At 44.6% G+C, this 22,841-nt stretch overlaps 4 protein-coding genes; all 4 read left to right on the top strand.

Annotated features, from left to right (window-relative positions):
• Positions 1-15,452: 15,452 nt before the first annotated feature.
• GSTUM_00005273001 (uncharacterized protein) lies at positions 15,453-18,000 on the top strand. XM_002837267.2 has 3 exons: positions 15,453-16,700; positions 16,766-17,265; positions 17,331-18,000. The coding sequence occupies exons 1-3, from the start codon at positions 16,225-16,227 to the stop codon at positions 17,672-17,674; spliced, it is 1,320 nt and encodes a 439-aa protein (XP_002837313.1). The 5' UTR covers positions 15,453-16,224; the 3' UTR covers positions 17,675-18,000.
• Positions 18,001-18,049: 49 nt separating this feature from the next.
• GSTUM_00005272001 (uncharacterized protein) lies at positions 18,050-19,140 on the top strand (the record flags this gene model as incomplete). XM_002837266.2 has 1 exon in its annotated part: positions 18,050-19,140. The coding sequence occupies one exon, from the start codon at positions 18,050-18,052 to the stop codon at positions 18,419-18,421; it is 372 nt and encodes a 123-aa protein (XP_002837312.1). The 3' UTR covers positions 18,422-19,140.
• Positions 19,140-20,630, top strand: GSTUM_00005271001 (uncharacterized protein). XM_002837265.2 has 4 exons: positions 19,140-19,511; positions 19,567-19,749; positions 19,812-19,974; positions 20,028-20,630. The coding sequence occupies exons 1-4, from the start codon at positions 19,383-19,385 to the stop codon at positions 20,474-20,476; spliced, it is 924 nt and encodes a 307-aa protein (XP_002837311.1). The 5' UTR covers positions 19,140-19,382; the 3' UTR covers positions 20,477-20,630.
• Positions 20,631-21,024: 394 nt separating this feature from the next.
• On the top strand, positions 21,025-22,831 carry GSTUM_00005269001 (uncharacterized protein; the record flags this gene model as incomplete). XM_002837264.2 has 3 exons in its annotated part: positions 21,025-21,681; positions 21,742-21,957; positions 22,005-22,831. 3 exons carry the CDS (start codon positions 21,025-21,027, stop codon positions 22,605-22,607), a joined length of 1,476 nt encoding a protein of 491 aa, XP_002837310.1. The 3' UTR covers positions 22,608-22,831.
• Between the last annotated feature and the right edge of the window lie 10 nt (positions 22,832-22,841).

Below are 22,841 nucleotides of genomic sequence, written 5' to 3'. Positions count from 1 at the left end.
TACAAAGGAGCCGAAGACAAACTACGAATATTCCTAGCACAGTGTGAAGGATATTTCGCAGTCAAGGAATATGGAGAACACCACGATGAGATCAAGATTCCCTATGTGGAATCCCTACTGAGAGGACCTGCGGGACAATGGATTATGCCCTTCTAGGATAGAAGAAAGCAGAGGGGCTGAGTCACATACGAGAAATTCAAGGCGATACTCTTCCAACTATACAGAGATCCCAACGCTTAGGAGACTGCAAGACAAAAGTTAGAGAAACTCTAACAAGGAAAACAAACCTTTTCGGCATACTGGAACGAATGCTGACTATTGGAATACGAGGCAGAGTTTGACAATGCTACCCTCTACATTATCCTCCTAAGAAACTGTAGTGAGAGACTCGGTGAAGCATGGAGAATCTCTGACTCGCAATATACAACAGCAGAACGATTTGCAAGATGGGCGATCAATAAGGAAAGCAAACTAAACATGGTTCGAAACAACTCGGAAAACCCTATAGCACACAGGGTGGCCCAATCATCGAAGAACGTAGATGGAACCTTCAAACCACAAGAAGCTCAAAGTGAAAGCCAAGCCTTACCACCAAGTAAACCAATAGAGTTGGACAAATCAAGAACAGGAACCACCCTGAACTTGTCCAAGGAAGAATACACCTGAAGAATGATTGGAAAACTCTGCTTGAGGTACGGAAAAGCAGAATATCAGATACAAGAATACAGAAGCCGACCAGACAGCGCATACCAAGGGATCAAAGCTGCTGGAAACAATCGCTTCTAAGCTCAAAAGAGAAGCATCATCTACCAAATTATTGTAGAAGATTTACTGGCGGAAAGCAATGAGGGTCCCCAGTAAACGGTAGTCTGAGAGACCCAAAATGCGGACCTGGAAAACCCATCAAGTTAGCAAACTACTACACAGCATTACACACGTAACAGGGAGCAGAAGAGGGAGATCATGAGATGATCAAGACGAAGATATACAATGAAAAGCATAAAGGAACAACCATATATGCAATACTCGACTCAGGGGCCACCGAAGATTTCATCGCCAAGGGTATCGGCGATAAATACAGCCTCAACGCCAAGGAAACAATGAAAGCGAGACAAGTTTACTTAGCAGATGGGAAGCCAAGCGCAATGCGCCCCATAACCCATATGGCGGAAGTACCTATGAATATTGATAGCTATAAAGATATGGCGACCTTCCAGGTAGTGGATCTTAAGAACTATGAGATAGTCCTTGAAATGCCATGCTTACGAAAATACAATCTGATGATCGACTAGAACGAGAATAAAATGACCTTTACTAGCGAACTATGTGCAATACAAGGTCTCAACAGTTCACCAGTAGTCTACTCGATACCAATACAAGAAGCGGAAAAAGAAACATTGCATACAAAGTTTGCGGAGATGCGACAAGACAAGAGAGTCTGGATATAAAAACTGGACCAAGGGGCAAAAGTGCCTACCAAAGGGTCCAAAAAGGCCGTAGGACATGACCTGTATGCCAACAAGAGGACCAAGATACCTGCCAATAGGCAGGCAATAATAGGGACCAGAATAGCCATTGGACTACCAGATGGTACCTATGGACAGATAGCACCCCGTAGTGGTCTAGCAGTCAAACATCAACTCATAACCAATGCAGGGGTAATCGATGCCGACTATACAGATAAAATCAAGATAGTACAGGCCAACCTGGCCTAAGAAGACTATGAAGTGCAAAAAGGCAATCGAATCGCACAATTGATCATTGAAAAGATCAATGACCAAGGTCTACACGAAGTAGACCAACTGAAAGAAACTATAAGTAGAAACTAGGGGTTTGGAAGTACAGACCAAATCCAGCACAAGACAATCAGAAAAGCCAAGATCAAAGAGATCATGGCACAAGCCTTCAGAAGGTACTATCGAAGAGGAGACACTACAGGGATTCTCAAATGGAAATACGAAGACGAAAAAGTGGTCCTAGTAAAGATCAATATCAGCACAGAACTAGCAATCCAAGATAAGAAATATCAGAGCAAAAGGGGATGCAAAGAATTGATTCCAAAAGAATATCATCAATTCATGAATCTATTCCAAGAAGAGGAAGCCACTAGGCTACCACCCAGAAGACCAGGAATCTACCACGAGATTCAGTTAGACAAGAACGAAAAAACAGGAAAACTAAAGGAAATTTCCTACAAAAAGCTATACCCATTAGGAGAGGTAGAACTTGAAGAACCAAGAAAGTATATTGAACAAAATCTGAACCGAGAATAGATAAGAGACTCTTTATATCAGGAGGATCTCCTATGCTATTCGTCAAAAAGAAAGACGGAAAGATGAGACTCTGTGTTGACTACAGAGCTCTCAATTCGGTTACCAAGAAAAATTGGGACCCGCTACCCTTGATTGGAGAAGCATTAGACAGATTACGCTCAGCAAAATACTTCACCAAATTGGACATCAAAGACGCATATTACAATATACAGATCATAGCGGGAGAAGAATGGAAAACTACATTCGACTCAAGATATGGAATGTTCGAATACCTGGTTATGCTCTTTGGGTTAACCAAAACACCGACTTCATTCCAACAATGGATCAACATGGTACTAAACAAGTACCTTGACATATGTCACATAGTATACCTCGACAACATACTTATCTATTCAGAAAATATGCAACAATATCAGAGAGATATCAGCAATATCATGGCTGCAATACAGGGATCAGGAATGAAGATCAAACCAACAAAGTGCAACTTCCAAAACGAAGAAACCGAATACCTCAGGTTCATCATCAATTGAAGCCGAGTCAAGGTCAACGCCATCAAAACAGTAGCAATATGGGATTGGGCAAAAGCTAACAACAAAATGGATGTTCAATGCTTCATGGGATTTTGCAATTTTTATTGAAGGTTCATAGAAGGATTTAGCAAACTCGCAAAACCACTCTATAACCTAACTAAGAAAGACAAGAAATGGAAATGGGGAGAAATAGAATAAAAGGCATATGATGCAATCAGAATGCATCAGACATCAGTACCAATACTGGTCTATTTTAACTCAAATCGAAGGACGATGATTGAAACAGATGCCTCAAAGTATATATGCTCAGGTATACTGTCACAACAATGCAAAGACGGAAAATGAAGGCCAGTATCTTATCGCTCGAAAACTATGACTCCTGCAGAATGCAACTATGATATTGCAAACAAAGAACTATTAGCAATAGATCAGGCATTAAAGGAGTAGAGGAGATACGTCCTGAATAACAATCATCCAGTCTGAGTTCTCACTGATCACAAGAATCTGGTCCTGTTCATGATCACAAAGGAATTGAACGATCGTCAGATAAGATGGATGGAGCAACTCAGTAAATACAACTTCAAGATCAAATATCAACAAGGAAAAGAAAGCGGAAAACTGGATGCTCTCACATAAATCGCAAGCGACAAACTGCAAACTAAAGAAGACGAAAGGATCAAACAAAAAATAAGAACGCTATTACTAAAAGCTTACTTCGAAGTAATAGAGGTTATCGAATTTACCTCAGAAGAGGAAAAACGGATCAAGAAAGCAAACAAAGAAGACAAAACAATTCAAGCAATAAGGAAAGCATTACAGGAAGGAAAAAAGGAAATGAAAGGGATTGCCCTAGGGTTATGCCAATGGCAAGATGAAAACATGTGGTATGATGGAAAACAATAGATTCCAGAGGAAGAAAAGATAAGGACAAGCATCATGCGACAACATCACAATATTCCAATGTCGGGACATGGAGGAATGGCTAAAACCACAGAGTTCATCACGAGGTCATTCTATTGGCCAGGACTACGTGAAGATGTTAAGAGATATGTAAAAAGCTGCGACATATGCCAAAGGACCGAAACTACTAAACACATACCCTACAGATTACTGAAGTCAAACGAAGTTCCCGAATGACCTTGGAAAACAATTACTATGGATTTCATTACGGATTTACCTCCATCAGAAAAATGCAATAGTATCCTGATTGTGATGGATCGCCTGACCAAAATGAGTCATTTTATTCCAGTCAGAAAGGATATAGATACAAGGGATTTTATACAAATATTCTTTCCAGAAGTCTTCCAACTATATGGTCTCCCGAAGAATATCATTACAGATCAAGGAACATTATTCACATCGGAACTATGGAAAGAAGTAACAGGAGAGATGGGAATACAAAACTGGCAAAGCACCCCCATTCACCTGCAAACAGATAGGCAAATGGAATGGGTAAACGCAATACTGGAACAATATCTATGGGCCTACATCAATTATCAACAAGACGATTGGTATAAGCTGTTATCAATAGCAGAATTTACATAAAACAACAAAAGAGAAGAAACAATAGGGACCACACTATTCTTTGTAAATTATAGACAACATCCACGAAGTCAGGTCACGTATCATACAATTAATGGCATAATACCGGATAAAACAGACGTGGGAAAACTACACGAGACATTACAATACGAAATAAGTCAAGCACAGCAACAGCAAAAAGAATAATACGATAAGCACCACAGACCTGACACGAATATACAACTGGGAGATATGGTGTGACTATTACTATGCAATATCCATATAATGCAAGCATCAAAGAAATTAGACTACAAGAAAATCGGACAATTCTGGATACTGGAAAGAGTGGGCAACTGAGCTTATAAGCTTGACCTTCCCCCCTCAATGTGAATACAAAACACATTTCACATCTTCCTCTTCGAATTATATAACGACAATAAGTTTTCCTCACAAGCAATTCTTCCTGCTTCTCCGATCAAACTCGACGGAGAACCAGAATACAAACTAGACAAGATAATCGATTTCCGCTTCTTCCACAACCACCTCCAATACCAAGACAAGTGGACCGGTTATTCGCCTGAACACGATAAAACTTGGTACTACACATACAACTTCGAAAACACACAAGATGCCCTGTTAACCTTCCACCAACGATATCCAGACAAGCCCGGTCAAAGTAACGATCACATTCAACCAAGATAAAGGCGAGAGAAAGCCTCCCGTACCATTGCAACCACATCAGGACTGGGGTGATAGCCCCTGCCAAACCACACCAACTAGCCCCAAATACTCATTCATGGGACCAACTAACGAGGAACTCAAGGAGAGGAAAAAACACGCACAGAGTAACGCCATGTCATGAACGGTATGCTACGATGATGGATACCAAACATACTGTAGCGACAAAGAAGGCTTGGGATGATTCCCGAGAGAATACAAAAAGCGTGGTCCGCGCCCGGATCACGCTCTAAGGTACTGGCAACAGTGGTTTAAAAATGGGTACAGGATGTACAGGGCAAGAAAGGTCTTAGCGGGATACTACGTGCAGAAGGACAAAAGTAAGAAAGAGTTGAAAGAAGATGCCAGAATGGCTTGGGCCATGAGGACATGGCCCAGGAAGGGAGGAGCCCCAAACCCCTCTGCGGATACAGAACCGCATGTCAGGAGCCTACATAGGTAAATCTGAGGACTCCGAGAACAACTTGGCCAGGCCAAAGCCACAATTTCAACAAACAACAAAAAGATTGTGTAGTTAAGACAGCTGAATGATAGCCAGAGGCACATAATTGAGATGGCGAACCTGACCTTAAAATCAGTAAGGGTCAGATGGCGGACAGCAGATGAAAGGTTCCATAAGATGAGAAGGAACATGCGTTCAGTCAGACGGGACCTATTAAAGCTAGGAGAAAAAGCCTAATAGGACTCAGGCTTAGGGTAGAGGAGCTAATGTCATGAATATGACTTGGCAAGGTAAAGGTTTTCATGTGACACATAGTTATGTATCACAGGGATGTTATTATTTCACACATATGACGCATTCGAGTCATATGATGTGTTATGTTATGGTTTTGTTATGTTTCGCATATGGCTCAAATATGAGTCATAGGACGTGTGCCTGGCAAGTATGTCTTGCAAGTATACCTTATGGGTATGCCTTGCATATATGATTTATGTTTAACACATGACCTCATTATGAGGTCATGGGTTTCGCGCATATGACTCATTCGAGTCAAATGACTTGATTATTGCATTATGATTGGTTTATGAGTTTTAGCACATGACCTCGCTATGAGGTCATGGGTTTTAAGCATGTGACCACTTTGGTCATATGACTAGTTTGTTATGATTTGGTTTCGCACATGTGACTACTTTGGATCACATGACTACGGGCAGGACGAACACTATATAAGGAGGCCAATGCGGCCAAGGAGGATAGGTTCTTCATGCTTTGTTCTAAGTACCTTTCCTACATATTACTTTAACGAATATAAAATGCCTTCACGATTTTTATTGTTATTGCAATGTTTATTGTTACGCCAAGGAAAGTTCTTCACGAAGGAGAGTTAGAGAAAGCTTATGATAGGCATTCCCAATAGAAGACAAAGGTCATGTACTATCGGTAATGTAGGCAGAGGCCTAGTACTATCATAGGACTAAGGAAAGAAACAGAAGAAGAAGAGAGGTATCGTTCCCCATCGCTAAGAACTAACTATCAAAGGAGGGATCGTTACAGCACCGGTCACCATATGTCAGACATCGATACTTGAATGCTACTGGCTGTGAGCATAGTGCTCAAGCCCTTAAGTTGGCGGTTGACCTTCCTGACAACATCATGCACTGGAGGCCGGCCTAGAAGAAGCTGGTCTGGGAAAAGGTTGGGAAACAGTTGGACGCTCTGCAAGAGGTGGAAGATGGGAGATTGTGGGAAGGAGTGAGAGGTGTGGTGGACGCGCTCCGATGGGCCTCAGTTGGCAGAGGTCAGTGCAAGTGGTGAACACCGGAGTTGGAAAGGATGAGGTTAGATGTGGCCCAACTACATCGATACTCCAAAAGCAGGATGCAGTGGACGGAGGACTACAAATTAGCCCGATATGTTTACCGGGCATGCTTGCTGAGGACTAGATTCGAGCACATCAGAGAAAAGATAGCCAAGAGCTCAAACCCAGATATTTTTAAGTTGGAACGAAAGCTGGAAGCTAAGAGAACCCTTCCCTCTATGGCCCACCAAGATGGGTCATATGCTACTCCACATTCAGACATTAGCAACCTGCTTGCACAACAGTTATCCCCTGTTGACCCCACCCCTTGGGAGGATTCCGAGATCAATATAGACAGTGCTCCAGAAATGGAAATTGCCCTTGCAAGATCTCCTATGAACACTGGCCCAGGACAGGATGATATTGGCTATCCCTTCCTACGGTTTTGGAAACAAAGAGATAAAGCAACATTGAGACGCCTGGTGGACTATGGGTTATGGGACGATATTCCAGACTGGTACAAGGCTGAGGTAGTGCTCATACCCAAGCTGTACAAATCCAGGTAGGATGTCGTGAAGTCTTGGAGAATGATATATCTGCTGCCGACACCGGCAAAAGTCGCAGAATGCGTGGTCCTGTTGAGACTGGCTGCCTGCCTTGATCTGGGAGAAATACAGTTCGGGTCTCGTCAGAAGTGTGGGGTTCATGATACTATGGCATTAATCTTTGAATTCTTGCAGTACAATGAGGGATACAGAAGACTAATCCTGTCCATGGACGTAGAAGGAGGGTCTGACAACACTGATGTTAATCTCCTGTCAGACTTTCTGGTGGCCAAGGGGTGCCCCGTATACCTTTGCCAATGGATCCGGCAGTGGGCTTCCTGTCGGTCAGTTCAGTTTCACTTCAACAGTTGCATCTCTCAGCCATACCATATCAGTAAAGGGGTACCTCAGGGCTCGCCACTTTCCCCATTCCTTTTCGATGGGTACGTAGCAGATATATTCAGGCCGCGCATGCAATACTTTCCTGGTGTATGTCAGCTGGTGATTTCGTACATCAATGATGGGGTTATCATAGTAGCGGCGGAGTCAAGTAAGGCCGCCCAATACTATGCGGGAGAGATATTTACAGACTGTGACCGCATAATCAGAGCCAGGGGAATGGGGTTTAGCACCCTGAAGACTCTGTGGATTGGGTTTAGAGATAGGACAAGGGAAGGAATAGAACTATTAGGAGAAATAGTGTTGCCTTCGGAGGACTTACAGGTTCTTGGATATAGGTTCAATGTATTTCTTAACTTTTCCTCTCATGTAAAGTATTGGTTGGAAAGGGGGTTGGGTGTTAGGAGAAGGATTTTAGCGTTGGAGAGGAGGTTTGGAAGCATTGGTAGATTAGGAGCATGGGAGACTTACCGCTTGGTACAGGCAGCCTACCTTCTGACTGTCTACTACAGACTTGAATTCATAACTGACCACTCGTCATATGTGAAGCAAATTCAGGTTCATGTCAATGACTGCCTCCAGTCGGTGTTTTGAATGCCTACGAGATTGGCAAACAATATACTGCTAGCCGAGTTCGGAATGCCACCTGTTACTATTCAGGGAAGGTACCAACAACGGAGGAGTTACAGCCTGTTCATCAATTACCGATATTGGGACCAGCATCCCTGGTTTGGGGAAATACAGTTGGAATGGAAAGAGGAAGGCATGGTGGCACATCACCAGACTTCAGATAGGGAGTTCATCTGCCGACCAACAGTTTCAATTGGGAAATGCAAGGCATTGATGGCTGCATGCCATTGGGTACTGTACACGGACTTCTGTACATCTGCGGATGAAGTAATATACACGGATGGGTCCAAGTACTCTGAGAGAGCTGGTGTAGCCTGGGCAGTATTTGAGAGGAGGGTCCTGACCTGTGCTGATGGGTGCTCAGTTCTACCATCTTGGAGTATTGTGTAATGTGAGCTGTTTGCTATTATGTATGCCCTGCGGCATGCACAGGGTATAGCCAAGAGATGCCGAGTCTATGTGTTCTTGGACTGTATGCTGGCCCTCATCATGGTTGACAACATGTTTTCGGATGGTGACTCAGCTGAGTTGTGAGAGGTAATGGTACCCCTGTTGAATGCATTCTCACAAGTTAGTTTCAGTTGGGTCTCCGGTCACGTAGGCATTGATGGCAATGAAATAGTTGACCTGAAGGCTAAGACCTGTGTCGGACACCCCTTGTACCTCCTGCTTTGGGAAGAGGTGAGCTTCGGGATTGATCACATGATCCTGGCTCAGAAGCTCCGGAATGAGGAATGGGGGAACTGACACGAGAGAGAAGGATACGGGTACTATGTCCAGGAAACAAAGGCACCCTGACACCTCCGGGGCCTGACCCAAATGGACTCCTATATTTTATTAAGGATCCAGAGTGGGACAAGGATGATCAGCCATGACAGCTGTGATGGAAGGTAGGACAGACGCCACTAGACTAAGTGCCCCAGCTATGCAAGAGGACAACCTGCTAATGAAGACCTGTATAAGGACTCAGCAGTCTCAAGGTGGAAATGTTGGTAGATGGGTCATCAGTGGTTAGGCTTGGAAATCCCTCGTCATGTTAAGGTCACGAATAGGGAGTTAGTTATGACAGGTAACCCTTTTCATAGCACACCGATAGTGGAGAGAGACAGTAGCGCAGTGTTGATAAGAGATCCTACGACTTACACCCGGTGCAACAAGAAACACAACGGTAGTGGTTGCATCTTGTCAGGTGAGGTGACATTACCAAAGAAGTGGTTCTTTTTACCAGACCAGCAATGGTGTGAGTGTCCCTGTTGTGGTACAGCCATTTCCGCCATGGCTACCAAGAAACGTGCCACCTTCGCGGAGTACTTCAAAAAATGGCCTAAATGTTTACGAATATGTCACGATCGATTTTGGCATTCTCAGCACCAGCAGTGGGACAAGCTGAACTTGGCAACACGGATATTGGTGGTTTTGAGGTGGGCTAAGGTGAATAGATTGCTGAAGGAACCCTGCTGACCCTTTTGTGGACTGCTGTTGGCGGGAGGTTATTTGGATCTTGAGTTGCATTATAAGAAAATGGAGGGAGGTTGGGATAGACTGTATGTTTCCTTTGTTGAGTATGTAAGACAAATTGTATTGGAGGCGGATAGGGGTGAGAGCATGAGATGGTGGCTGGGTAGCAGGATAGGAAGACGAGTTAATCCAGGGCCTCGTTAGTTGATGCGAGCGCCCATGAGTCCACATAGGTAGTGATTTTTTGGATTTATATTTGGGAGAAGCGGTTGCAGGACGGAATAAGTCTGCGGTAGTGTATTTTAGATAGTTTATTTTTATGGGGTATGGGGAAGACTGGTCGTATACCAGTGTTGGCGGTACTAGTATAAATAAAATTAGATTGAATTCTAAGTACTTTTCCTACTTATTACTTTAACGAATATAAAATACCTTTACGATCTTTATCATTATCATGATGCTTTATTGTTACGCCAAGGAAGGCTCTTCACAAAGAAGAGTTAGAGAAAGCTTATGATAGGCATTCCTAATAGAAGACAAAGGTCTTGTACTATCGGTAACATAGGCAGAGAAGTAATGCTATTGTAAGACAAAGAAAAGAGAAGAAGAGAATGAGAGAAGTATCGTTCCCCATCGCCAAGAACTAACTATCCGGAGAAGGATCGTTACTAAGACAGAGAAAGTGCTCAATACATTTTATGCTAATAATATAACTGTTAGCATTATTTCTGGAGGGTGTACATCACTTGTGTTGCCACTAGACGTTTTGATCAACTATCCATTCAAAGATATTTTAAAAGTAAATTCCCACTTAACTTCAAAAAAAAAAACCCCCTCCAGCCACTTAGCTAACTCATAATAGAAGATTTTGGAGAAAGAATTAGATGTAGTCAAAGAGGCAGATGAGCAGATATTGTTAGCAGGCAGTAAGCTAACAGGGAGCATGGTGGGAATAAGGAGAGTACTTACCACATGGATAGTAGGGGAGGCATAGGAGTGCTTCTCGAATGAGTGCCAGGAGGTGGTAAGGAAAGTGTTTCGGCTTATCAGTTTGTCGCTACCTAGAGATAGTAGTTGTGATCAGAAACTATCTGTAAAGGGGATAGATAAGACATACTTGGTGGAGGAGTTAAAAAGGTTGTGGGTAAGGAGGAGGAAATTGTACTGAAAGTAGTGACTCAGAGGACAAAGAAGTACTTGACGAAGGAGAAAATAATCTCAATGTATCCAATGAAGAAAGTTAGCAAAATGTGAAACTGATATTGCACAATAAACCCTAGCAAGACATAGTTTAATTTGACCTCTTAACGCAAGTAACAATTATTCAAGTTCTTAATGTACCTTATTTTTGTTCTAGCTATTAAACTCTACTAAGTAACTCTCTCATATCATACGTATTGGTACTTATAAGTAAAGTAGAGTGCCAGTCAAGTGTAACATGAGTACTTTTTCAGAAATAATCATCCAAGTTTGATATCCTTCTACTCCACCAAAAAAAGAATTTTTTTCTTTTTAAGAGCGAAAACTGTTAGGTGGAGACAACCTGATAAACTTTAGTATTGTCTAGGCCAACCAAAATTCGTTTCTGTAGACGGAGATTGTCTAGAAAGGCTCGGACTTCACTCGTTTCGTTTATGACTACTAAGAGTGAAGTAAAATAGGTAAAGTAGAATTGAAATGTCAAGACAATATTATATTGTTAAGGTCTCTTCTCACTTGCTTGATAATGTTTAAAGCTTGTGAGGTACTTCGATATTTATATTCTGTATCTGAGTGTTCATAGACTACATCTATTTATTATACAACTATGTACCTCTCTGATTATAACTCACTACATCAGGTATTCTTAAATGATGGAACACTAGGAGACACTGAAAATTACCACACTCTCTTCGTCAATTACAATATAACTAACTGCAAACCATACTGTTCCCAGTAGTAATTATCCAATCATTAGAGTCTTTAGACTTATGGCCTAGTTCTCAAGTTGAACTGAGTTGGCCCTAATTGTCTTCGTCATTGATGAAATAGTCAGTTTCATCTGTGGGTTGTATCCGCGAAGGTAGTCGTAATTGTAATCTTTTTAGGTCGCTTGACTTCAAACCTTTAGAACTTCTTACTTAATGAATTGATATCTTCCAGAAAACTTCCTACTACTTCGCAGGAAGCTATTCTACCAGATTGGTAAATAATCCCTCGGTCAGCAACCCTTAGTTGCTCTGGGTGACAGGGTTGCAATTGCTGTTATAGTATTGGAAGTCATCCCCGCAGCTACAACATGTTCCGAAACCTAGTTGAAACACTCTGTGAAGTCCATTGGCTTCTATGGTATTGCCCCTCAGAGTTCTAGAATCTTCTGATTATTGTAGGGTAGATGCGAATGTATTGGTTTCTCATTAAGATCCTTTATCATTCAATACCATCTCTTCACGCAAATAGGTCCTGTTACTTATGGCCCATACCTAAGATATTACGTCTTTAAAGCCTAGTAGCTTTGTGAGTAGTTGATGGATTTACTCTTTTCTACTTCCCAGACTAAGCTGAAGGTCCCCTCTCACATATGCTGTGAACAGGATCCGGACAGATAGATGGCGGCAACATCTATGGTGTTATTCTGACACCTTCAATTCTGTGGCATTATAGTCACAGGATGCAACTGAGACTGATATATATGATAACGTGCGGGCCCATTAAGGGGGCTGGAGGGGGTGTGGGAGACTAGGGATTCTGATTCCAAGTGGAGTTATCCTACTTAGAATAATTCCTAGGTATTGGATCCCAGTATTCCTAACAAAAACATATACTCTTTGAGGTACTCTATCACAGGTCGCTCTTAAACCTGTGAAAGCTTTTCTGGTTGGAGACGGGTAAGAGTTTGAAGTTGGAGCAATTTGTATGGAAGACTAAATGAATGTTACAGAAAACAGAAGGGCATGAGAGGCTGAGATCGTAAAGTAAATCATGAGATATCACTCAAATCTGCTATCCGCATAGTAAATCCCCAGAAAATACCTAGAAAAATTAATCTGCCTGTAGTAAAGAAATATCCTACCTCTCTCTACATCCTTTTCCTTTACCTTACGGTGGCTTTTATATACATGATGTTGAAAGTCTTTTGTATCATAGATGTATCCATCACGATAGGCATCTATAGTATGAAGGCATTTTGCATAAAACCTCCAGATAGTTCAAATAGGAACATTAGCTAGTGCCTGAGGCACATTTTGTCATAGACCTTCCATCTTATAATCGCAATTTTCTCTTACCTCAGACTTCACATATCTCCAAAAATATTCTATAAAATTTAATTCACTATAAAAGCAGGGATAAAAGAGAACAATATGCTCCCGGAACTCAAGTTCTTCCTACAGCTTGCCTTTTTGCTCAAGAAAGTCCCTTTGTTGACTTAGAATGTGTTGACAGCAACAGTCTACCACTTCTGGCCTACAAATCTTCTTGCCTTTAGGATTCTTACAAACAGCTCTGAGCTTAGGGCGATAGAGTCTACTTTCTATGAGAATTTGTTTCATGCCTTTGGGAAGTCCTCTTGGAACTAGAGTACTATAAGTATCAGAAAAGGTCATTGGTTGTGGCCGGCCTTTACAGTGAATAAAGCCTTCTCTCATGACCAGCTGTTGTCCACCAGACTTAAAGTTCATCCCATTTGCCACTAGTGCATCATCTGTATAGGCCAAATGGTTGGTAGCATTGTCAAATCGCCAAACACCTTGACAATAAGGGTACGCCGCTTCAAAAATTGGTAGTGCAATCTCCAAAGTATAGCATACCATCTTGTCACCATCTCAGTCGTTGTCCTTTCTATACTCCAAGTACTCAGTAGCTTGACGGCAGGGTAGCTGTCGAAACTCTATTGCTTCATCAGTAATTGTATCAGAAAGGCAGAGACATCCAACCGGGTTTAGAAATTCAGATACCATAATCCCTCTTCCTCGGTTTTTTGGGCATAAAGGTTGCTTGTTTTCCCCCAACCACATGAATCGGCGCCCATCGTTGACATAGAAAGTTGATTCATTGTAAGTAATTAGAATTTTTCTTTTTGGCCGCGTAGGAGTACTGAAGGAACAATATTGGCCTCCTCTATCCACTGGCGAGATGAGTTCAATAGCTCCTGATACCAGGGCAGAAAAACAGTTGAACGGTATTCAACTACATCTGTATGCTTGTATCCATTGATGTATACTCCTTTCTTTGCTTCCCGGTATTTAAGTCCTATCTTTCTGAGCCATCACCATCCAGTCCATGCTCCAATTCCTTTTTTCTCTTTGCCTCCCAGTTCCCTCTCTGCTACCTCTATATCATCCTCCAATGCATCCACAAAGTCCTTCTATGCCTCAATAACTTCTATATAAGTAGTTATTGCCTTTGCAAGCCCCGAAGCTGAAATTCCTTCCCCTGCTTCTGACATATACTCTCTAACGGCAAGCTCAACTCCCTCATCATTTAGCCAACTAACAAAAAAAATTTTGCCCTGCATACCTTCGGGTATCCGCCGTTCAGAGATCCACATCCTTTCCCAGGTGACAATTTGGTTAGCTACCCATCGTCCTCGGTTAAAAGCATTTGCTACTGCAAGAGACAGGTCTTTGCGTGAAACACCTGGCCATTTTCGTTGAAGGTAAAAAAAGTGGAGAACAGCAAGATGGCAGGTATAGTCCTGCCCAATTGGTTTGAACTTAGACTCTAATAAATGTTTTAGACTTTGAACTGCACTATCAACTGTCCACTCACGAATTTCCTTCAAAGTCAATGGCGGTGAGTTTGAGGCAGATCGTATTTGAGTAGTGCTAATGGTTCTGAAAGCGAGCCAGGAATCAAGAGTGGATGAAGAGGCAGCGGCAACTACAAGCTCTTGCTCCTGTGTTCGTAGTCACCATTCTGTTAGTCTTGAGAAAGTTGCCCCCCGCTGGTATTGAAAGTGCTGATGCTTTTCTACCTCGTCCCAAATTCTTTTATTTTGCATCATTTCCTCTAATATACTTTCCTTTACTTCCATTTCTCCCTCATCCTCTTCATCAGCCCTCACTACACTGAACTGCCAGTAGTCCCTCCCGCACCAATAACACAAGACTCACTCCCAAGATGTCTACCTTCCTCCTCTTCACCCTGACTTTCCTCCCTCTCAGCCTCGTCTTGCTCATACATTTCCTCTGTGTCTTCAAAAAACCCGGCATGTAGCATAGACAGTTCCGCTGTCCACTCACTTCCTAAGCCACCTAGAGCAGCTTCTGCATCTTTACGGGCAGCATCCTCTCGCCTCCTCTTCTCTCTACTGGCCTCCGCTGCTGCTCTTGTAGCAGCCCGCTTGCATGTTGGTCTCGGCATGTTCAGGTTTATCTCTTGAGATTTCTTCAATAGAGAGTGGATTTTCTTGAGTTTGGCGGACTTTTTCTTCCGTCGGAGTGGCTTTTTCGGTGTTGATAGTCTATATAATTTTACTCTTCAAAGGATATCGCACTCTTCTCTACCCCGCAAAGTGCCAAGAAACATGATTATTAATCACAAAACCGAATGTTACAATACCCAGGTTACTCTTGACCGGCACTATACCTGCCTAACCCCAAGCTCCAACCCCCCTGTCCTGTGAAGTTAACCCAAACACACATTACCAACTAGCGTACAATACGCCAAAATGACGACTCGCTCGAACCCTTCCCTGCCGCCTTCCCCCGGGTTCCGCTACTCGAGTACTACTGTATTATAGTACACCCAACAGCTTTGAACACAAGTACCGTATGATACCTTAACCAGGAACTTAGCAAGGATTCTCCACATTTCGAATAATTCGCCGTCACAAGCACGAGTGCCGGGAGAGGGGAAGACCGGGAATTTTACTTGTGCGATGGCGTTCATGGAGAGTATTGTGAAGTTTTAGCTGCGATTTTATGATACCAGCACACATTTGGACACCGGTAATAGCCCATCGAGTATGGCAGATTGGACGGGTATCATAGATGAAGGGGCAGGGGAGATCTGTACAGTACCACGTTGGGAGGGAGGAAAAAAAGGAAAGGAGAGGTCGCATCAACACAGCGGCAGTCGAAAGAAGGAAAGGGGGGTGGGGAGGCTGGGTTGCTAATAGCACAATCCACACAATTCAATCCGGAAGTTATCTCTCCATCCACTACACACACCCACCCAGTCAAAATGCACGCAGCACACACACACCAAAGAACGAGAGAGAAAAAGAGACATTCTCCGCCGCCAAAAGCGTGACGCGCAACCATTCAGCTTCTACCCTCCCTTTCTGCCTTCAGTTTCCGCACGCACGCAGCCGAACCAAGGGGGGGAAGAAAGGAAGGGGGAGAGGGTTTTAAAGAAAGAGAATGACGATGAACACTCAGTTCATCTCCTCCCATCCTCACCTTCAAAAATGACATCCAGATTCTCAGCTTCGAGTGCTGCTACTGCGGCAACAGCAGCAGCAGCGCAGAGTCCGCTTGTTTATCGGTCCACGGCTGAAGGCGGAGGAGTGCTAGGAGGTGGCGGTGGGGGCGGGAATGGTATGCGCTCTCCACGAAACAACATGAACGGTGGAGCTTCAAGTGCTGGTACCCCGCGAAAGTGGCCTGCAGGCTCCCCACCGATGAATGCACCGCCAGAGTCACCGTTGCAGAGTACAAGTCGGAGGAATTCGCTGCTGCCAGAGAATCTCCAGGACGCTACAAAAGTGCTCGTTCCATTACCGACGGACGCGGACTCATCGCCCTGGCATAACGTCCCGCTCGCGTTTGCACTCTTACCTGCCCTTGGAGGTATACTCTTTACTGATGGAAGTTACTTTTTCACGGATGTTATTCTTATCTTCCTGGTGGCGGTGTTTTTGCATTGGCTGGTTAAATTTCCGTGGTTTGTTCTACTTGGGTCCACTCTGGGACGGGGAGAGAGGCTGCTAACTGAAAGCACGATGATAGGGAGTGGTATGGCAGCTCTCAAGCCTTACGGTACGAGCGAGATGCGTTTGAAGCCCTGGCGACGCCGGTGGAGTTCTTGAAGGATGGCGATGCACCGGATGCGACGCGGTCCGCACATGAAGAAAGGTTGAGGGCGGCTGCTGCTAGGGAATTGCGGATGAACGAGGTGTTAGCTCTTCTGGCTTGCTTTGTCGGTCCATGTGTAGGGGGTTCGTTACTGCATGCTATCAGGTCGCAGTTGTCTAGGCCTAGCGAGGGGCTTGTGTCAAATTTCAATCTCACGATATTTGTTCTTGCAGCGGAGCTCAGGCCTGCGGCTCAAGTGGTCAAGTTGATTCGGAATAGGAGTTTATATCTTCATTCGGTTGTGCATCACCCACCGATGACTAGGATAGATGCTTTGACAGCGAGGTTGGAAGAACTGAGTGCTGAAGTTCGAGATCTCACATTGATGACGACCAAGGCTGTAGATAGAGGTTCTCATTTGGATGCTTTGACGAGTTGAGCCTCCTGCTGATCGCACATGTCTGCCCTAGGGGAATGGATTGCTAATTCGGGCTCGTAGGAGCGGTGCGCCGTTACGAAAAACGAGAGACGGTTCACTCTGCCCAAACGGAGAATCGAATCCTTGAGATAGACAACCGTCTAAACGATGTTCTTACCCTTACTGCTGCTGCTTCTGCTAGGCAAAACCACACCACCTTCTCGATGATCCTGTTCGAGTGGGCCTGTGCTGCGATCGTCATCCCGTTCTCGCTGACCTGGAAACTTATCAGCCTGCCGGCCAAAGCTGTGGAAACTTTAGCGGGTTTCGGTAAAAACCAGAAATTGCTGAAGAGTGGGCGTCGTCAGCAGCCAAGATTGAAGGGTAGATCGAAAATGGGTAAATCTAAAGATGCGGGGGGTTGAGACAGATGTTTGCCGGCTTGGTAGGGAAGGCTTAATCATGGATTTTATGGCCTATATGGGTAATGAAGGAAACATCTGTCGCACGTGCTAATGAAGGAGATGTTATCAAGATCGTTAGCGGGGGACCGTTATTTATCCTGGGGCGTTTGTTTGCTTTTTCCCACTGTTCCTCCTATTTCATTCTTTTCGTTTCCATCACCACCTCCACTCACTAGGGTCACGAGAAAAATTGAGATGCGTAGCACAGCGCACTAGCATAGGGGCTGTTTAACGTCATAATATGAGATGATAATATTATTATCATGATGGGAGATTTATACTTCAAATAACCATTTGACCCCAAACCTAAAGTCGGTAAGAGGCACACTCGATTCAATGCAGGGTGAAAAGAGACAAGAGATGAATGACACTCATCTGCGAGGAACGATGCAACTGACCTCGAACGCTGGCTCGTATTGGGGAAAATCTCGGAGAAAAGTGCAGATTTGTAGGACCCCAGAATTCGGTCAGCCAATCCCGCAGACTAACTTAATCGATAACGTAAGAAGTGAAGCCAAGATCATAACACTGCGGGTTAGAGGATTGGGGGAGTTTTTTTTTTCTGAGGATTTTTTTCCTTCCGCAAGGATAAACCTACCTGCAAAGGAGGGGCAATCGTCAGTCATGAGCAAAATATTTTTTCCGGCCGGAGGAAGCGATATCATGCCCCTTGGGGGAATTACTGGTGCTGGTATGATACTGTGCTAGGACATACTCGAGTATGATACTATTAAGGAGGGAGGAAGAACTAAGGTGTAAAAAAGGGAACGAAGAGGATGAGAAAGGAGAGGATTCCTTTCGAGATTCAGAACCACTGCTATCCAGGGCTTAGAGACCCGACGGTGGAGAGCCGGAGGGTTGACCCATTGCCCGCTTGTTTGTCATAAACCGGGGAAACAACCATTATACAGTGCTCGTATGGAGCGAGAAAGAAACAATAACCTCGGTAGACAGTCGGAAAATGGAGGGTGGGGGGATAGAGGAGCTCTGGGCCCGCCAAACTGTCCCATACTGTACTCGAGTACGAGTAGAACCTCAAATAATCGAACCGCATGCTACCAGTATGTCGTTCGAGCTGTCCTATCCGGTAAGGTCTGGTATTATTATTATTTTGTCCTCATGTCCTTCAGAGGGGCTAAAGGACCCACCTTTCGCCGTGCTTTTCGCACCTTTTCCAGAGAAGGAAATTTTGGACTACCTACCATAGCACACGGTTCAATCATTTGGGCTTCCTTCCGTAAGTTAACCAACATAAAAAGAATGGGAGGGAAAAAATATTATTCGAACTCCCTTTTCTTCTTCTCACGTCTCCTCCTTTCTCAAATGTTTATAGAGTCTTCTCAGTCATTGACCGAGAGAACGAAATAAGAGAGTACCAGTTCCAAAAATTTACTCTGCCCTAGTGATCTTTCCCCCTTTCGATTCTGGTGGTTGCTTGTCAAGTTCTGCCCTGTCGAGCCTTGTCCCCTTCTTCGCCCCTCGCGCGCCTCCCCGCGCACTGCATCAAATTTTAAGCTTGTCGTCGACTCATAATTTCTCGACCCTCGCCCTTCCACCCGTCCGCTCCTTCTTCGCCCTTTTCTCCCTCTTCCCCATCTACCAATCTTCACAGACGCTAATAATCTACTCTTACGCCTTTTGTCTCAAGGCTAATTAACCTTTAACTAATATGTCTACCGCATTGCCCGTTAATGGTAATCACGAGCGTAGTGCTCCATCAACCGACTTTACTGTCAAGACTGGCCTTGCTCGTATGCTCAAAGGAGGTGTCATCATGGACGTTGTTAATGCAGAGCAGGTATGATTCGATGCCTGATAATATCTTTTCTTTGCAAATATTAACAGTTGACTAGGCGAGAATTGCTGAGGAAGCTGGTGCCTGCGCTGTTATGGCACTCGAACGTGTCCCCGCTGATATTAGAGTCCAAGGTGGTGTTGCCAGAATGTCCGACCCCAAGCTTATAAAGGAGATTATGGAGGCTGTCACCATTCCTGTCATGGCAAAGGCGAGAATTGGTCACTTTGTTGAGTGCCAGGTATGTTTTGGGGGCAGAGAGTTTCCAACACTCAAGGGCTGTTTTACTCATTTAACATCTAGATTCTGGAGGCTTTGGGTGTGGATTACATTGACGAATCTGAAGTTTTGACACCCGCCGATAATACCCACCATGTTGTTAAGCATGGCTTCAAGGTTCCCTTCGTCTGTGGGTGCAGGAACCTTGGCGAGGCCCTTCGTAGAATCAGCGAAGGCGCTGCTATGAGTGAGGATCTCTAAACCTTCAAATCTATTGGCTGAATGACTGACGGTCTTCAGTCCGTACCAAGGGTGAAGCAGGAACTGGCGATGTTGTTGAGGCAGTTAAGCACATGCGCACCGTCACTGCCGAGATTCGCAGAGCTGTTCTGATGTCCGACGATGAACTTTATGTTTACGCGAAGGAAATCGGTGCGCCATTCGATCTCCTCAAGGAAACTGCTAAACTCGGCCGTCTTCCCGTGGTTAACTTTGCTGCTGGAGGTGTCGCCACCCCTGCTGACGCCGCACTTATGATGCAATTGGGATGCGACGGTGTCTTTGTCGGCAGCGGAATTTTCAAGAGCGGAAACGCGGCTGTTAGAGCGCGGGCAATTGTTCAAGCTGTCACTCATTACAACGATCCTAAGGTTTTAGCTGAAGTTAGCTGTGACCTGGGTGAAGCAATGGTTGGCCTCAATGTCGACACTTTACCCGAATCTCAGAAGCTCGCGAAGAGGGGGTGGTAATGATGTTTTTTTCTTCGGGAAAAGGCGTAAAATGAATTTCTGATTTTTTCTGCTATGGTATTCTTTGAACTGATTTCATGTTCTAGTAAGATTTGGTGCCGGATGGGGGGTTAGCAAATGATTCCTAGATTATATAACAAGATTTCCTTCTCTATCTGTCAACTAGCAATGGTTTTCATGCTTGGTTCCGTGTTTGTTTATTGATTTTTTTACAAAAAAAAAGAGTACTTGACTACTTGCTATTCTTATTTACACTTCAAATTTTATTTATTTATTCTAATTATTGCGATAAATTGCTGCTGTGAGATTAAAATATGAAATCCGTATGACCCGTTCCAGTGCGTGGTTAAGAGCTTGGTACGAGTATGATATGATACAAGCCCCTCACATTGAAAGGAGATGGGACAGAGGGGAGAAATGTCAAGGAAAAAATTCCACCCCACCAAGCCCCACCTTCATATCCCGGCTACAGTAAGCCTTTCGAAAAAGAAATCCTGGAGCTGCATCAAACCGTTTCCAGTATCACTTCCGCCCCTAATCTCGCAACAATGCCTCCGAGCAACCCATCACATCTCAAAATGACCCCCTTAATCGCAACAACAAAAACAGAACTGACCTCTATCGAGCCCGAAGAACTTGACACCTCCAGCCCAGAACCCGAAGACCTAACCCAATACACCTTCACACTAACCCCAGACCTCCTATCAACAATCCGCCCAACTCACTCCTCCCTAAAAAACTCACTCCGCACGCAGACCCGCAGCCTAAGAAACCGCCTCACATCAATCACCGCAGACTCACAATTTGTCCTCAGCGTTGCGGCCGCATACGCCCTCCCGCTTATACCCAACGCCCGGGCGGGTGACTGGTACGTCCCGCCAGAGCACAGGGGAAGCAATACGAGTGCGTATTTCAAGAGCACCGACGGACACCCGGGGCAATGGGGTTTCAGTCTGCGGAGGCTGAACTTGCATATTTTGGAGCGCGTGGGGAGGTGCGGTGGCGTTGTCCTCGTGGACTCGACGAGACGGGGGAAGAGGTTCCCTGATGCGCTGAGTAGGACGGTGCCAATTTGGATCGCGGTCGTGAATTGGTGTTTGTTTGGTCGGGAGTTTGGTGGATTGTATGTCTCCGAAAAGATGGTTTCAGGGAGTGAGAGAGTACAGATCGAGCGGTTGGTGCCGGGGTTTGTGGAGAGATTTTTGGTAGAATTCTAATCTGAATATGATTGTAGATGGTCGGACTGATGGTTTGTGGAGTAACAGGAATTAGGTGTGAATTTGTCGACGTACAAACAAACTATCATAAAGCCCCTCCGCCCGATATGGGTATCCCCAGAGTCTACGCTCCCCGTATCACCTCCCGAATTCAAAGATTTTACCCCTATCATCCTCCTAACCGCATCGAAAATGACACGCGGGGAGGGTATGGAAGGAGAGTACATCCAAGGTGCCGGAGACGACCATGAGGGATGGGCTACTGTACTTACACCCCCTCATCCCTTAGGACTATCGCTGATAGCAAGCAGGAATCAGGCCTAACACCAGCTTTGTTCTGGCACCACCACACAAAAATAATGTCCACACCAGAACAAGACCTCCTAGAAGCAATCAAGAACATTCCACCACTATTAGATAACACGTTGGGTGATTCGAAAATCACCAGAATCGGCCGGACAAACATATCCATCGCCCCAACATCAGCTATACCAACCCTCCCTTTAACACCTACCTTCGACCACATAATCTGCACGTCACCTTCCCCCCTCCCCCCTACAGAGGGGATCACGCCCATGCCATCCCACCACCCCATCCCAAATAACTCCCCCGGCGCAAAACTCTTGATAAAACTCCTGCCGGAAATTACCTCCTCCATCGTTAATCCTGCAGGGAATATACTTATCACTTGCGATAGCGGGGAGCACGTATCGGCTTGCGTTGCGCTGGTGTTGTTGTGTATGTATTATGATGATGACGGGGAGTTTAGGAAGCTCGGGGAGGGGAAGGGGGTGGTTGATAAGACATACATCCGGAGGAGGCTGGCTTGGGTTACCATGGCTAGGGATGAGGTTAATCCTGCTAGGACGTTTCTGAATGGGGTTAATGCCTTCTTGATGGGCAGGGGGCGATAGACATTGCTGAGCACGATAATGTATCATAATATGATACCATATGATATTATGATGTACAGTATAAGATCCATAGGGTTAGGGTCAGGATCAGGATTTATGGTATACGGGAGTGGGTCGGTTCGCCTAGTTTGCCCTCGGTCTAATAGAGCAAATGATTGGCCTAACGATACGGAGGAATTAGAGCTAGCCCCCGTTTTCGGGAATTTATTAAGCATATTCCAATTCCTCCACCTC

Source organism: Tuber melanosporum (genome assembly GCF_000151645.1).
Source record: "Tuber melanosporum whole genome shotgun sequence assembly, scaffold_18, strain Mel28".
Classification (NCBI taxonomy): domain Eukaryota; kingdom Fungi; phylum Ascomycota; class Pezizomycetes; order Pezizales; family Tuberaceae; genus Tuber; species Tuber melanosporum.
The sequence above is the reverse complement of the archived record's forward strand: the minus strand, read 5'-3'. Positions and strand labels throughout refer to the sequence as shown.